The sequence below is a fragment of the Erithacus rubecula genome, assembly GCF_903797595.1.
Source record: "Erithacus rubecula genome assembly, chromosome: 3".
NCBI classification, from domain to species: Eukaryota; Metazoa; Chordata; class Aves; order Passeriformes; family Muscicapidae; genus Erithacus; species Erithacus rubecula.
Window position 1 is genome coordinate 144,892,693 of NC_136689.1, and position 17,642 is coordinate 144,910,334.

General features: G+C 42.9%; 1 protein-coding gene across 1 annotated transcript in view; it reads right to left on the reverse strand.

Moving 5' to 3' along the window:
* The window catches only part of TG (thyroglobulin), a gene marked incomplete at its 5' end in the record, with an annotated part of 142,514 nt that extends 130,566 nt beyond the window's left edge, over positions 1-11,948 (reverse strand). The window contains 8 exons of the mRNA XM_079299572.1: positions 1,982-2,167; positions 3,883-4,026; positions 5,125-5,231; positions 9,524-9,683; positions 9,913-10,116; positions 10,582-10,679; positions 11,503-11,633; positions 11,790-11,948. Coding sequence (XP_079155698.1) covers positions 1,982-2,167; positions 3,883-4,026; positions 5,125-5,231; positions 9,524-9,683; positions 9,913-10,116; positions 10,582-10,679; positions 11,503-11,633; positions 11,790-11,948 — 1,189 coding nt within the window. The remainder of the gene's footprint in view (positions 1-1,981; positions 2,168-3,882; positions 4,027-5,124; positions 5,232-9,523; positions 9,684-9,912; positions 10,117-10,581; positions 10,680-11,502; positions 11,634-11,789) is intronic.
* Between the last annotated feature and the right edge of the window lie 5,694 nt (positions 11,949-17,642).

Here is a 17,642-nt window from a genome sequence, read left to right on the forward strand (position 1 = left end):
TCTGGAGTCAGCCTCTAGTTTGGGGCATCTCCCACCTGCAGGAGGATATTTGGAAGTTTTGTGCATTTTCCATGTTTCTCACTCAGCACCACTGCTGTCCCTGTAGGGGACAAGACAGATAAGCAGCTTTAGTCTGCTCCAGCACCAGCTCCCCTGAGCTCCCCACTCCATCTCCATTTATCCCACAACCAAGCAATATGATAAAGCAGTCACAAATCCTGTTAACAATAAAGATAAAAGCTGGAAACCTAAAAAGCTGCTAAAAAGATAAGCAAGTAATCTGATATTCTTTGATTGATGTCTTTCTCACTTCTGTTTTTGCACCCTTGTGTTCTGCAGCTCCTGACAGGAGCTCAGGGTCTCTTCCCAGAAGTCCCTTTGTAAAAGAACTTTCTGTAGGATGGGCCCCTTCTGTTTTCAATGTTGGCTCTTGGTTAGGGGGGGTTAAGAACATTCCTCAGAGGGCCAATAAGTTAGTGTAAGCCACAATTCCACAAGAACAGTAATAGGAAACAAATGTAGGACCATGGGTCATAAACACTCTCCCCTCCTTCCCACTGTTGAATCAAATCAAAACAGAGGAAGAAAGAATAAACACCAAAGGCACTGCTGGTGTGAATCGACTGTAAAAGGTCTGAAAAGAAGCATGTTCCTGTCAGGACTGCCTGGTGCTCTGACTCCTCCAGTGTTAACACTGCTGAGTGTGAGAGCCAAAGACATTAAACAATCACAGAATCATTAAGGCTGGAAAAGACCTGCAAGGTTCTCAGTCCAATCAGTAACCCACCACTGCCCACCACTTAACTGTGTCCCTAAGTACCACACCTACATGGGTTTTCAACACGAAATGAAACAGAGGGGAGCTGGAGATGCACACATGGCATGTAGCTGTCTGAAGACTTCAGCTATAACCTCATGAAATACCTTCTCAGGAGTTAATCTGTGAAACCTCTGCAGAAATTTTTCCTTGCTTGAATTTCCTGAGCCTGCCAATAAAAGCTGCAAGCAGCCTGAAGTCATTGCCTCCCTTTCTTCACCCCCTCTCCTCAAAAAATTATCAGGAGGGCTCAGCAAAGCATACTCAAAGAGAAAACAAGCAGTCCCAACATATGGGGAGGCCTCTCAGAGGTTCCCTTGTAATATCCTTGGTGATCAGCCTGGAAGGCACGCTGCAGTTTTCATTTCACAGTGTGTGCCCAGAGCGCTCAGAGCACTTGGAGCCGTGACACCCAGGGCAGATTCCTCGTCCTTCAGCTGCTCGGGAAGCTGTGCTGTGCCTCACAGACACAGCATTTGCCTTTCCCCAAGGCAGCCCCCACACTGAGACCCTGTGCCCCAGCCCTTCAGCACAATCCTGAATATTTAGGTAATGCGCTTCAGAGCAAAGGTTTTTAACTTTCCTCCTCCCCTCCAGCCCCTGGACAATTCTGCTGTCATTTCCATTTGGGGCACGGATTTGATGGTGTATTCTCTGTGGAATCTCTCAAAGCCCTAACCTATGCACCTTTTCCTAATTGTTTGTTCAGTGGTTTTTTACAGGATTTGGCAGTTTTCATGGCAAAATATGCAGTGACAGAGTTGGGAGAAAAAAAACCACTTGTTTTATGGGAGATGAAATTCCACAGCACTTCACCAAAGGAAGGAGGTGAAACACAAAATCACCATCACTTGCTTCTTTATATTACCCCAGATATTCTCACTTAACACCTCAGTTCCTGGAGTCAAGAGCCATACATCAGAGCTGCAAAGAAAAGCCTTGCTGCATGCAAAACTAAAAGGCTAAAGAAAGATCATAACAGAAAATAAAAGCAGTGTGACCTGAAATAATTTATTAGAACGTGACTCTGAACCGCAGGGAGGTTTCAGGACCTTTGAACAGCAGAATCTGCCAGAGCTGAGAAAGGAGCTGGTCAGTTCTGCTCCCTGCTAAAGACAGAGAGATCGCTGAGACTCATTTTCCTTTGGCAGACCTGATACGTACCACAGGCTGGGGGCTGTCCTCGCCTCCGGGTGCCCGGGATCTCGCGTCCCCGGCTGTCCAGGCACCAGCAGTGTCCCCCGCGGTGGCACTGGCGGCGCTCGTAGCCGCCGCCGGCCGCGCAGCTCGGCACAAAGGGCTGCTGGAAGCGCCGGGCGGCGGAGCGCTCGGCCTCGCACCTCGAGGGGCCTGGGGGAAACCAGAAAAGCAGGGAGAGCTTAAAGATTCGCCTCTGTCTGATCCCACTGCTTGGCTATTTGGGAGATTAAAAAAAAATAGGAAAAAAATGAATTTCCTGATCGTTGTCAGTGATGCACCAAGTATCAGCTCAAAATGTGAATTCTCCATCCTCTTTTCCCATGGAGAACTTGCCCCACAGTTTTCTACTGTAGGTATTAATTTCTGAAAGCTAAACAGAAGATAAAACCTCAACACATTTTTCAGCCATAGTTGCAAGTAGGCAGAGCAGAAATATTTCTCCCAAGAAACCATGCTGGAGCTGGGGGAGCTCTAGCCCTTAGTGCATAAGCAAAGTTGGTCAACAGAGACAAATGTACAGCTTGGGGGACTGATTTGAAGGCAAACTTCGATGTTTCTAAAGAGAATGAGACGTTGCTCCTGCAAACAGGTCTGTTGCTGACTGTAGAGATTTGGACTGTGACCACCCCATTTCTCCATTTCCCTCTACAGGGATCTAAAGACCCTATTTCTGTCATAAAGGCAGAGAGGGCAAAAATTCAGCAAGTACATTTTCTGGAGTATCATCTCCCCAATACAGGACTTCACCCTCTGAAAGAAATTTTGCTTGTTTATATTAACCTGCAATCCTACAGTCTAAACACTTCTCACCTTCAAGAACTTTCCAGCTATACCCAGACACCTGAGTGAGGCAGCAAGATCACTGTCAGAGCAAACTGTTCATCCAGGGGACAACTTTCCTAATTGGAGTGGCTTTGGGTGCCAGTGTGAGAGTAGTGTAAGTCATCAGAGCATCCACCTCGGTGGCTGATGAACGAGGTCACATCTCCATCTTGTGGCTGGTACAGCTTCATCTGTGCTGACAGCTGCAGCAGCCCCAGCTACAGCCAGAGCTAAGCCAAAACCAGTGTGCAGTGCAGAGGGAAGATGCCTTCCAGACTCCCCAGAAGGATAAGCTTGTCCCAAAGCCAGAAAAAATGGTGACTATATGGCCAGAAGACTGACATCAGTATTGGTTTAATATTTCTGGTGATGCAACTCCTTACCAAGAGTCAGAAAGCAATGTCAGAGGAGTTTGGGACTTTGCATGGGAGGATGAACATGACAAAGATGATTCAAAGTCTCCCCAGGCAAGGCAGTTTGCTTTGGGCTCTGGCCCAGGAGGCAGGAGGTACCTGACCTCCTCTCCTTCAGAGTTCATTGCCTGTAAGTGGAGAAATTCTCTCCCCACATGCCTGCCCTGACCAGGGAAGGAATGGGCAGATCCAAAAGTTCAGCCTTGCTGGCCAAGACTCTACAAACTCTCGTGTGGCCTCATGAGAATGGAGTGTGTTGTGGTCAGTGTAAAGTCCTTCCTGTTTCTGAGTGTACCAACATAAATCAGGGAAAATTTTCTCAGGCTTTTAATTTAATAAATCAACAAATCTATCTCCATAATCTCAGGGCAAGAGATATGGAGAGTTCATGGTATTTCAAACAATGTGATCTGCAGGCACATGGGAAAAGCATTGATCAGAGGACAGATACAATCTGCTGGTAAAGAATGAACAGTACAGAGGATAGAAGCCAGCTGCAATTCAGGGTCCTTGATTCTTGCATTGACACTGTGATATTTCATGTTTTTAGAGCAAAAAACTCCCCAACACTTGCTGTCATATAAAAGAGCTGCTACCTCATTTGCAGAGCATCTCCTGGGTGCCACTTACACCTGAATTTTCCAGAGGTAGCCAGCTGGACCCCCAGGAATCTCCTCTGCAGGACCCGAAGGATGCTGCTCTCCGTGAACGTGCGCGCAGCCTCTGGCACCGAGAAAACCGTGTCGTAAACATCATCCAGCAGCAGCTCCAAACCTGGCAAAGGCAGACTTTTACCACAGGGCTGCTTCTAAGACAGAAGTCACCCTTCTGTGTTTTTGCACCAGAGGAGCAAAACTGGGAGACTCTCGGGAAAGATGAATCCAGTCCTCTAAACAAGTCAATTGTGAAGTGATATTGCAGAGCCCTAATGCACCACACCCTGCACCCAGTGCTGGGTGCTCAGGCAGCACCTTTATGCCTTGATACCACTAAAACAAGCAAGAGAAACATCCCATACCCAGCTACAGGCTGTGATTTTGTGAGGTTCAGCCTGCAGTACAGAAATTGATGGAATTTTGGAAACATGTTACCAAAACAAACTACAAGTCATTTTGGTTGCATATTAAAAATCAAAACATTCAGTAGTTTCTCTGTGTGCATAGATTTTTTTGAGAACTTTGGTCTTTTCTGGGATTTAAATGCTGAAGTTCTCATCTATCATCTAAATTTCAAGCTACTGAGCTTTTCATTTTGCCCTTTAAAAAAAAATTAAAACCACAGTATCTAAGGAAGGTCTGGAAATTCTCAACCTCCGCATTCCTCTTTGCTGAAAAAAGAACATTCTTTCTTCTAAAGCATCCCATCAACTATTTACATGCCTAAATCTTGAGGTTATGAGAGAAGAGGATGCCTGTGCCCATTGTAGAGAGGTTGGACTAGATGTTCTTTAAAAGTCTTTTTCCAACCCAAGCAATTCCATGATTCTACCTAAGCAAGAAGAGTTCATTTTACAGTCCCTTTATATTCCCCTGGATCTGCTAATAGGACATATCAAATATGACACAGCTTTCTAGAGTGGGCAGAAAGTGGACATTCAGAGATCCTATTCCACATTCCAAAGAGGACAAGATCAGCTCCCAGGCACCAACGCCACTCATTGCTGACTGAAACTCTGCTCAAAAAAACCCCAAAAATTTGATTAGTGAGCTCCAGCCCTTCCCATGGGCATCACACTGGTCACATTGGTCTTACCAATGTAGGACTGAAACTGAATTTCCAAATGAATCTGAAGACTGATAGTTGTCATTTGCCCTTTCCACTGGGAATTCAGCACCCCCCAGGTTAGAGGATGAGATGCTGGAAGGCACTTACCTGTGTCTGCTAACTCCCTCCCCAGGCTGTCCACACAGTAGCAGTACCCAGAGATCTCTGGGAACGCTTCCTTCACCGAGCTGAATTTTTGGAAAGCCCTTGGGAGCCTGGAAGGAAAAGTAGTGTGCTGTGAAGAGCCCAAGGAAGAGCCCATTAACCACAACAAAGTATCAGCTGTTTCCTTCCTGATTTTGTAGGAAAAGGATGTCTGCAGAGCACAAGGCCAGTACAAAACATTTTAGTTTCTTTTTGGCAACCAGGCTCTGACATGATCCAGGTCGCTGTTTCAGCAGGATAGCAACTCTCCTAAATGTCATTTTTCTAAACAAACAGGGGATAATTCAAACAGATTTGAATACTGATTCAGATTTGAATCTTCAAACAGATTTCTGAGCCCTCCTAAGCATGTACCCAGCATCTAACACACTTTCAATTCTATTCTCATCTTCGGAAGCCTGTCAAAGAGTGTGAAATGGACAGGCCTTGGCTTAATGTTATTGCAACACCCATTCATTAGCTCCTTCCACAAATCTGCATGAGATGGCAGAATGCCTAAAAACCCAGGTTGCTTCCCCTTCCTTGCATGCCACGTATGATTTCTGCACTAAATTAAGTACAGAACCTGATAAAAACCTCTCCAGTATCTTTCATTTTCAAGGCATGGCTAAACAGAATAAGGAGAAGGAGAAGGGGATGTTAATGTGCAACAAGACTGACTTTGGCTTCTGGAGTTCAAAGAGGGTTTCCATTGTAATATTCTAGGAGCGACAACAGCCAGATTCCAGCAAAACAATTATTTAAGAAAGAAACTTAATAGGATCCAAGTTGGAAAAATCATAATAAATGTGGTCTTAACTGACAGACATCCTAGGGTTTCTCCAAGCAAAAGATAAGTTTTCCTAATTCCAAAGTGCCAAGTTCTAAAACAAACATATTATTTAATGGACACATCCCCTTACCCTGAAATGCTATAAAGGTCTGATGTCCCAGCTGCACGTGGCTTATTTGGGAAAACCTAGCAATAGGGAAGTGGAATTTTCTGCTCAACACCTCCAGAGAGTTATACAAATCAGGTTTTTACCAAAGATGGACACTCAGCAATAAGAATATTGGTGGATTAGGCACTGATTAACTGGTGAAAAGCAGTTCACAGCCACCCTGTGAAACTGTGACCAGGCTCAATTCAGCCCCCACTCCAGCATCCTCAGGGATGCTCCAGAACCCATAGCCTGAGAACAGCAGTGAAATGCTTGTCTGGCTCAGAGCAAGGGGCCTTTGCTACCTCCAAGACTTTGCCTGAATCATTGAACATTTTGGGTTGGAAGGAATCTTAAAGACTACCTAGTTCCAACCCCCCTGCTGCAGGGGCTGCTTCCACTAGACCAAGTTGCTCAGGGTCCCATCCAGCCTTGAGCTTCAGCACTTCTAAGGATGGGGCATCCACATTTCCTGTAGGTAACCTACAGTGCCAGTGCCTCACCACTCTCACAGGAAATAATTTCTTCCTAATATCTAAATGTAAACCTACCCTCTTTCAGTCCAAAGCCATTCCCATTTATCCTAACACCACGTGCATTTGTCAAAAGTCCTTCTCCACCTCTCTTGTAGCCCCCTTGAGATACTGGAAGGTGCTATAAGGTGTCCTGAGAACCTTCTCTTCTCCAGGGTGGAGAAGCCTGTCTCCAGCCTGACTCAGGACAGCCTCTCAGCCTGTCTTCCCAGGAGAGGTGACTCCTGAGAGCTCCACACCTCCTGCCAGGAGAGCTGAAGGTGTTACAGCTTCCACAGGGCATCACAGCACAGCCTTGGGAATGCACAAAGCAGCAGCACCTCTGTCAGAGGAAGGGACTGCAGCCTCAGGGTTGTCCCAGTGTTGCCCAGCAGTTTTCCTTTCTCGGAATTTGTACATCCCTGTGCAGTGTTGCTTTGCTCTGGCACCCTTCCACACCTTCAAATTAAAATTCCACTGACTCCCTCCACTTGGGATTGTCAAATCCAAATACAATTTAAGGTATAAACACATAAATAGCATATTCCTATGCTTCAATGTGCACATGGACATAAACAGCTTGGGGTATTTTAAGACCTTTATCTCCCCTGAATTATCATGCAATGTCCACTGCCCAGCTAGGAATACAATCTTTTTTCTGCACTGTTCATGTCCTTGGAGCTCATCACCTCAACCTCTGAGTGAAACAGGATTCAATGGAAAAACTCTGCATCCTGCTTTCTTTCCTTCTCAACATTAAAAAGTCACACACACAGTTACACCATTTTGTATGTGGGGGATGTGTAGTCACATCTTGTCACTCTGGTTCTTTGTGTTCCAAGTTGAGAATAAAGCTAAATAAATTACAAACAGATATGAATTAGGCCCACACAAACAAGAGGGCAAGACTTTTCTCACCTTGTGTGGAATACCCAATTCTTACCATGTTTTTTATTTTCTCAGACTCTTTAACCAAAGACATCAAGATGAGTAGCATCTTTTTTTTCAGAGCCAGTCCAGACCAACTGTGAGCACATTTAAGTTATGGATAAATTTATAGTGTGTCTACATGTTTCATCAAGAATGCTCACACTCAAAAATACAGGAAAATAAATAAATGTGAAGTTGTTTGCCTTCAAAATATGAGTCCCTACTCTTGGCTTCCAGCAAAGACAATTCACTACTGATTATAGCAAGAAATAAAAAAACCTTCCTTGACTTTTAATTTTTTTGATAATTCCCATCAATCTGCTACAGGACACTCTATATGGCTGCCTATCCAGCCAGGACCTGGACACAGTCCAGGAAAAAGAAGTATCAGCACCCAAGCCCTCCAGGTGAGGCAGGAAATTTAGGCACATTTTTCTTTTTGGAAGTTTTCTGTTTGGGAAAGTCTTAGCTCTAAACTTCTGAGTTTCCCATTTGTTTGGTGGTTTAACATGCTGGCTTATTCTGGAATATTTATGAAGGTCTGTTGGAAACAAGAGAGTTAGGATGATATGTCTAGATTTCAAAAATCAGTCTGTGGAACCAAAGAAAGATTCTCTGTTGGTTCCATACAAACATAAAATATGGGTTAAAATCTCTGTTCAGCTACAGTCCTTTGCTGTGGAACTCATCCCTTAAACTCTGCCTGCTGCCCTGGTTTGGGGAAGGAATAATGACATTTCAGGCAGGAGTGGTGTGAAAATAAATATATTAATGACCTGAAATGCTCAGATATGAATGCAACAGGTTAAACTAATGCCATAATTAGAAGGTAGATAGCTGGGACTGAAATTATCCTGCTGTGATTAATTACATGACATGGACAGAAAATAAATCCAATCTCTCAGGTCTTTGCAGGCAAATCTCCCAGTGGGAGGAAAAAAATGTCAATTTAAAGCATTGATTTCTCCACTGTAATTGCTTTTTTAGCATTTCAACACTCCACAGATCAACAAACAAAAGAGCTGGATTATTTTGCTCTCACCAAAATAACCTCTCCTGAACTTCTGACAAATTTGCACTGTGCATTCAGACCTGTCTTTCAATTTTACTTCAATTAAAAAACAGAAACCCCTCCAAACAGCAAAACTGACATTTACAATAAAACATCTTTGCTATTACAGAGCCAAGCCACAATGAGATGTTGTGTTTAGTGCACTGCCCTCCTGCAGGAAAGCTGGTGCTGGCTGAGATGCCAAGTCAGTGGCACTTCACGAGACACTGAAAGGTTCCTGTGCCAACCCAAACTCCTGTCCCATCAGTTCCCCTTGCCCATCCCTTATGTCTCCACCACAGTAATAATTCCCAGCTCCTCAGGAAAGCTTCCTGTTCCCACAGGCAAGGGTTTCATTCCCCAGCCCTCTGCAACCACCTAAAGCCCCTTGTGCACCAGCACAGCCATTCACCATTTGCTGTTTCACCCCTGTGAGCAGCCCCAGCACTGCCTCAGATTGACTCAGGTAAGAGGCTCTCATTAGCAGATGGACCTTCATCTTTGCATGCTATCACTTGTTCATCTGCTTTCCTCTCCCATATGGAATTGTCTTTCCCACCTCACATGTACATCCAAATCCCTCTTTTTCTTTTGCATTTATCTCATTTGCTGTTGTCTATCTCAAAGTAGCCCTGGCTACTTTTCCAACTACAGATCACAATGTAGTATCCAGTGCTGTGTGAGGACACACCAATTAGATTGCACGGATGGAATATATATTACTTTTTTCTTTTTTTTTTAAATTAGCACATTAAATTCAGAAGAAAAAGTTGGTTTTTTTTCACTTGGTCAATTCTCTAACAGAAAACATCATAATGTGCAGTTATAGAATAAAGACTCCATGTAGCAGAAATCACAAAGAAGCAGTCAGACAGTGCCTTGAAGGGGTAGGCAGGATTACCATCCTGATCCAGAGCCTGAGCTCTTACCTGTTGTAACTATGCACAAGATCAAAAACACTCATGTCTGTTGTGTTGACAAACTTGCACTGGACAGGCAGAAACTCTCCATCTGCTGAGCACTGTGGTGGGCTCTTCTCCCCAAAGCCGTGCAGGATGCGGCGATCCCGGATCTCACAGTTCCCTGGACCTGGTGAGGAAAAGAGGAATGCATTTGTGCATTGACTTCCCACAGACAGCTGAATGGCCACCCTGTTGTTGAAAAGGGGGTTCCATTCATTACATTGAGCAGGGACAGTGAGGTGCATCATCTTGTTTTTATGAAGAGCAGGGAATTGGACTCAATAATATTATTGGTCCATATTCACACCAAACCTTCCAGAACTACAAAGCCCATCATTTTGTTGAATATTACTTACACTGTGCTGGCTTTCCTCTTTGTCTGGTGCCATATATCTCCATTCCTTCTGGATCTACACACCAGCACTGCCCCAGCTCCGTGTCACACTGCACCTCATCAAAAGCCCCTGAATCCAGGCACTGGGGGATGTAGGAGATGCTGCTGCTGTTGATGTATCTGCTCACCAAGATCCTCTGCTTCTGCAGCTGGCAAAAGGACAAGCCTGAAGTAGAAGATTATTACAGGGACATTGTTAAAAGGAGGTTCTTCTTGGGCACTGAATCATTTATTGAGGCAACATCTGAGTTTTCTTCAGACGTTCTATGTCTGTCATCCAAGTGGCATGGGGACATTGATGGACTTGAGGTTATGAAAATTGGTTTACAGAAGCCCACCACAGATGGGCTTGAAACTCTCCAATTCAAAAGCCATTACACTAAATCAATCTATCATTCACAAATTGTCTTACTGGGACTTTCATAAATACAGACATCCATGATGTATCAGGTTTCCATTTCTTCAGTTTTCTGAACAAACTCCAGAACTTCTACTAGAAAGACCTAGGGAATTACCAGGAACTAGAGTCCATAGAAGTCTGGGGTCAGCCTTTTCTTGATTTCAGCAGTTCAAATGCAGATTTAAATAGTTCTTTACTCAATCTGAGGAAAAATAGAAATCTTTTACTTACAAGATATGGGATATCCATTCTGTTTGCTGCCAGGAACCTCAACACCATTCTCATCTACACACCAACAGGAAAGGCCATTCCTACTGCACTGAACTGTCCTGAAGAAGATCACAAGTAACATTTTATTTCCTGTGTGTAGAGTCCTCAGACAATAACAGACATAAACAAAAACCACAGTAAATACTTTAAAATCACAGATAATGGAACTGTCAAGAGCTGCATTTCTAGTGACTCTGATCAGTGGGAACCCTTAATTCCAGTAATTCTCTGAACTCTTCAGGAATTGCAGACGTGAATTTAAGTTGTTGAGGAAGCAAGCAGATTGGACAGAACCCTAATTCCCATTATCTGAGATTCTCCAAACACTTTGAGACAAATTCTAAGTCAAATCTAGAATAGTCACAGCTGCCACCACTCAAAAACAAGATAATAGTAGAGAAATTACAATCCATACTCAGCCTCAGCTTTAACTTGTTAGCTTCTTGCACCTTCAAACTGCTCTCTAAATCACTGTTCTCTGTGTGCTTTTCAGTTCCTTCACTGCCTTTAGAAGCAAACCTGACTGCCACTAATGAGTGTGGATAAGTTCTGAGTCACTTGGCTGAGCTGTGCCAGCTGGCACACACATTCACCCATGAGCAAGTGTAGGAAGACAGCAAACTGCACCAAGTGTTTGACATGCAAATAATGCTGCCAAGATTAGCCTGTTAATCTTAGATTGACCTCTTAACCTGGAGATTACTTCCAATAAGAGGGAATTCATTTAGGAGAGGTTGGATATGCAACATGGGTCAGTGAAGTCCCTTCAAGTCTCCTGCACCCCCATCCTCCAGTCAGTGGCTCTTCAAGACAGGCTAAAACTTTCATCAGCAATGAAAAGTTACATCATCTGGCAGCACAGTGGTAGCAGGGATGAATTACCTGAACTGGCCATCCTCTGAGCACTGAGGAACATAGTCTTCTCCTGCTGAAAAAGCCTCTTCCCTCTGAAGCTCACATGGGCGCAGCGGCTGGGAATCCGTCTGGTACTCTGAAAACAGCAAGATGAACACCTAAGGGTGGTCTCACCACAAACCCATCCTTATCAAATCCCTGACAGTGCCAGTGCTGCAGGGGAGCATCCCAGGGTCAGGGGTCCTCCCTGGCTGTTCTCCCATGGCTCCCTGTGTGTGTTTCTGTGTGGGACAGCACAGGGACATTGGACAAACCCAGTGCTCTGCCAGCTGCATGGTGAGCACACAGTGCAGATAATCATGAATTGCTTTCTCAGGCTGGTGTTCATTAGTCCCAGCTCTGTTCTGTACTGGCAAGGCTATTTTTTGGTACTTGGGGTTCTTTACTTGTGCCCATGACCACAAAAGAGCCATTTGCATAACCACACACCACTATTAAATTTTTTGTGTAATTATCCTTTATTGAAGCTAAGTCACTATTTCACCAAAGGGAGTGGTATTTCTTAATCTCATGAAAGATATAAAAATAATAAATTTCTAGCAGTAGCATTGGACTAACACATATTAGGAACACCCTCAGTTTTCAATGGGGCAAATGATTAACTGCTGAAGCCACCTAGCAAATTTTTAATGCATTCAAAGCTTCATTTGATGCCGTTTTAGATGTAGAATCTAGAATGATGAAATTCAATAAGTTCTTTTTTCCAGAGCAGATTAGTTGATGTGACACTTTCCTCACCCTCAAAATCTGGTGAATGTCATGCTCTTAATACCATGGATTAGTTTATAAAAATATAGCAAACAAACCCACAGGTACAGCAATTTATCCAAATGTTTGCTTGAGCCAGTATTTGGTCTGAGCACGATCACACACTGTAGTGCAGATACATCATAAGTATTCTGAATGCTTTTCAGCATGAAATAATTTGCAACTCACAGAACTTCTACAACTGCAGACAGTTCCTGTGCTTCTAATGCTTCTCAATCACATCTGTTTCTGTGAGTTTTTACTGTGTCCCCTTAAGACTATGTGAAAATTTTCATGAGACTGTAAAATTTCATGTGATCTCATCTATAGACAACATCACATAGGCAAAGCTCCCAATTTTCACCTCAAACATCAGCTGCTCCAGGATGTGTGGAGATCCCTGTGTACAGTGGTAGAGAGTGTCTACCAAGACATCTGAGTGAAATGACTAATTAATTCAGTGATTCAAATTGCTGGTTGTGCAGGACTATCAAACTCAGGCCGAAGAACTGGGGCAGCACTCAGATTATCCAATATCTTTAGGTTCAAGACTAAATTTGATGATGGCACCTATAGGTAGAAGATGTGATTGAGGAACTTCACAACCCTGCAGCAGCACCTTTTCTTACCTATACTCCTTCTCTAGCCCTTGAGAAAACATTGGGGTTTTTTCCACCAAAATTCCAGGTGTACAAACTCAGGTAAGCCTGACCACTCACAGTTCCTTATAGTTTGGTATTTAACCTTAGTTTGCACAGCACACAATAACCATCTAAGCTTGCTGCATACAAGATTCAAGATCCTTATATATTTCATCAGGACAACACACAGAGCAGCACAAAGACACAGGCAGAGGAAAAAGACAAGTGTACTTACCAAATATATTGGCTGTTGCTATGCTAATAAAGCAATAGAGGGTGCAAAATGGGAAGGAGCCCATCTTGCAATGGGAGAGCCCCATCCCCCTTCTGTGGGGCAGCTCTGTGCACCCCACAGAGCCTTTGCTGCCCTTTTATAGCACCCACCACAGGGATGGGCTTCACCCTGTGCTGCTGGCTGGGCACACAATTGGGTGAGTGACGCACACGATGCTCCTGAGCAAACTGCAAGAGGATCCCTCAGCTGGAACTGCTCTCCTGGCTCCCCTGGGGCAGCTCTCATCCCTGCTCCAGGGAGCACAGCCTGCCCAGTGGCAGCACTGGGTGCTCAGTGATTCCAGAAAGTAAATTGAGCACATTGGTGTGATCCTGGGCAGAGCTCTGGCTCTCACCTGCCCCAGGGGCAGCCAGGCTCTGTGCTCCCTAGTGGAATTGCACATTTTTGCATTCCCAGAGAGCTGAGCCTGCTGAGTGAGACCTCTGGGCAGTGCACATGAGAAGTGAATATAACTCATAATGTCATTTATTTAGTGAATAACAGGATATACTAAGTGAAAAGCAGCACTCACTGGCTAAAGTGAATTGAAGATCAGAGTCAATTACATTCCATCTTTTCCTTTCACTCCCACTTGCACCATGCACTTTAACACAGCCAAGTATCTGCCAGGCACAGCTTCATTATTGGGCTTTATTCTCCAGCTGTAAGATCAGTATGACCATGAAGCTTCTTAAGATTTTTGGCACTAATTACATGCAAGATCCTCAATATAAAACATATGCAAAATATTATTTCCTTGGTTTCAGAATTTTACTTGTTATTTAGCCACCTCTTGTAACTACAAGTCAGCATTTACTTGCACGATGAATTGTGAGAACTCATCCTCACTCATGCAAAGGTGGTTGGATATATAAGCCCCAAACAATTACTTAAATAACAACAATGCATGCTTGAAGCTTGATTTAACTTGATTTTGAGAAAAAGTGAGAGCAGCACTCTTGTTTGTGATTCATGGGTACTAGACAGCCTAGAAACAACTCTACTGATACTGTCCCACAGACTAAGATCATGACAGCAGTGATCCAAGTGCTCTTCTGGGCCACAGTGTTTGATGGATATGGTGAATATGATCTCCAAGAGCAGCACAAGCTTGCTATAGCATGACTAGGCTTTTTAAAATGAATGGAACTGCATTTGGAATTTACTTTCAAGCAACCTATTTTGGACTTGAGCAAAGTCAACAGTCTACAGAAAGATCAAGCTGGGAAAAATTAAGAACATGTTTAGTGTAGATGACAGACCAAAAAAAGAGGCAACATTTAGAGGCATAAGGATGACAAATCCTCTAAAAGGCCTGATCAAGCAGGCACAGAAAGAAACTGAATTTCTGGATTAGCATAGCATTTGAAGGGAAACATCCATGAAGAGTGAAAGAATCCAATTAAAAAACCAGCATTAGCACCAGCGTGGCTAAATCAGGAAAGAAGAAAAGTTTGACCATAACACATATTTCTGACCCAAGGGTGCTTCAAGAGCCTCAGGTTTGTGTCTGAGCCCTGCACAGTGGGGTGGACACAGGAGAGGAAGAAGAGAGCCCAGCCCAGTGCCACAGGCTCTGCAGGGGCAGCAGGCTCAGTGCTGGCAGGTGCTGAGCTGTCTCCAAGCCAAGGAAACATCTCCAGAGTGTGTTGGGGGTCTCTGTGGGACACTGATTCAATCCAATTTTCTCAAGTTATTAGAAAAGTGTCAATCAGGTTCCTTGCACAGCAAACGGGGAGAGAAGCTTATTAAGATCACTACTCACTTTCCTTCTTTATTATTTGCTATTAAGGGTTATAATGGAGTTAGGCAGACAGGAAAGCACGAAGTATCAAAGGGCTATTATTATCAAAGAGAAGCACAAGCTCACAATACATATTGCTGATTCCCAAAAATAATGTTTATTTCCTTCAGAAACACTCAAAAAACAACCTATGAACTACTCAAGTTTGGAAGAACTGCCAAGTCCTAAAAGTCTCTTAAAAAACTAAATGAGAAAAGGAATTTTGGCAATTGGCATCACTCAAACCACTTCTAGATGTGCGTCAAACAGAGGTGGCATCTCGGGACATGCACGTTCAAGAGGAGGCAAGAGCCCGTGGATTAAAAAGGAAAAAAAAAAGTTGTTTACAAAGCAATATGTGGAATTCACTTGCATCAGAGAAAAAGAGGCACTTGTCTATCTATGGCTGGTCAAATACAAAGTAAGAAAAGCCTTGCATAACCTTCAGTGAAGGGACAATAGTATTGACCTCTATTTTTAGCACCTGAGAAAAGATGGAGTAACATCTTAAGAAAAGTGAAGAGCAAAAAATGAAGACAAAAGAAGAGCAGAAAAGAAGTAGATGGAAAGGTCCCTGTGGCCAATACTGCCTTAAAACAGTAATGTCTTCAAAATCATTGCTCTAATGCTGGAAATGAGGGTTTTGTTTTGTTGTACCTACTGGCAAAGCTGCTGAATCTATACTACAAACTACAACTATTGGGGGAAAGATAAAGGTCAGTGGGATGAGACACTGAAACCACAAGCCTCAAAGAAGACATTTATTCATTGTTCCAGTTTTGCATACACTTTCTTAGCAGAAGAGGGTTGTGCAACTGCAATTTTAGGTATTGAAAGACCCAATGATAAAAGATTCCTGTATCTAAATATACAGATATCTGTACCCACAGAAAAATTATTTTTACCTCAATAAAATCTGAGCCTGAGAAATCAACCTTAGTTTAAAACAAAAACTGGAGGGAGCTTTCCAAATGAGGCAGAAAATTGGAAGCAAAAGTTTAAAGAAAACATTGTGAAATTATGCTTACATCAATCAGTTCATTCATTTCAAACAATAAATTGTTTTCTATGTTAAATAAAGCACCAATGTTAGACAATCCTCTCACACATTTTAAGAAAGCTACATAAAAAAAGGTTAACACCATTTGTTACACTTAGAGATAGAGAATCAAGGTTTATATTCAGCACATATCTTTCCAAGACTTTGTGAAGCACTTCTCTCTATCATCTCTGATTAAGACCTCATATGATGCCAAATTAAAAGAGGACAAGATGACAGCCTCAGATAATCCACTTTTCAGTGTATTAACTTTATACACTACATGTTCTTCAAATTGAAAGAATTTCAGTTATTTTCATGCTAAACTTGTCTAGATCAGAAAAGTGGGCAAAGGACTTGTCAAATTTTAAACTGTAACTTACCATTTGGGAAAGTGCCTTTGGTGACAGGAGAATCTAAAGAAGCCCATGTAAAAATACTTGAATTTGCATTTGTCCCTGCAGGAATTGACCATGTACAGGACAAAAAAAAAATCACCTTTTCTTACTTATTCATTGAAAATAACAGAGTTTTTTTTATCCAATAGTACCACAGTGATTCCACGTAGAAAAACAGGTATTTTAATCTCACAACACCTGAGATGCAGATTGGTTTGAAATCCCAAGCAAGAGCCAGGTCTGCAACCACAGTGACATATAGGATTTGCAACTTGAATCAATTAAATATTTGACAAAAAAAAAAGCTGAGGCAGTGAGAGAAGACACCATCAGTCACAAAAGTACAGCAACAGGTTGCCAAAGTCTTGGTGTTGGTCGGACAAAACTGCTTTGGGTCTTTTCAATAATGTAATATTTAACGTTGAACTAAAGGCAATCATGTAGAGCCAGTGGAGTCAGAAAGGAACTCCAAAGACAAACACAGTTCCTGCCACACAACAAAACTGAGAATTCTGTAAGTCACCAATGAAAAAATGGATTAAACCTGAGGAGTCCATCTCTGTCAAGTGACTGATAAAACTAATGGACCCAAAAATTTTGGTAAAGAAACTCTCAGTTTGCCAGAAGTGAAAGACACATACAGGACAAAGACAATTTGCAGATATTTCATAGTATATTTGTACAGATCTGACATCCTATTTCTACTGCAGACAAGACTCTGGTCAGACTCGGGAAAACTCTTCTTCAAAAAGTCTGCTAATTAAAAAAAGAGTTTCAGTGTGTTGCTCCAAGATCTGAATCTGGTCCCTTTCAGGAAAGGGAATGAAATCCTGAAATCACAGGACAAAGTCTGACAAAGCCAATGGAAAGGAGATATGATGAAAAGAAATGGGATGGAAAAAATGCAGGAAATTCGAAAATGGGGTGACCACGCTGAAATGGCCTTGGATGGCAAGAAGTGCAGGGAAATGGACCACAATTTGCTAAAATTACTCCTAAAAACATCCTGAAATCATGGAAAGAAAAAAAGAGCCTGTGGAGAAGTTGCTAAAAAAATGAAATGGCTAAAAAGATCATGGGAAAATTCCAAAACCTAGTGAAAAGCCTAAAAGTGAATGGGATGTAAAGAAGTGCAGGGAAATGGACCAAAGCTTGCCCAAATGATGCTCATTGAAATTTCAGGATTACATTCCCTTTCCTGAGAGAAAAATTTCCTTTCAGGAAA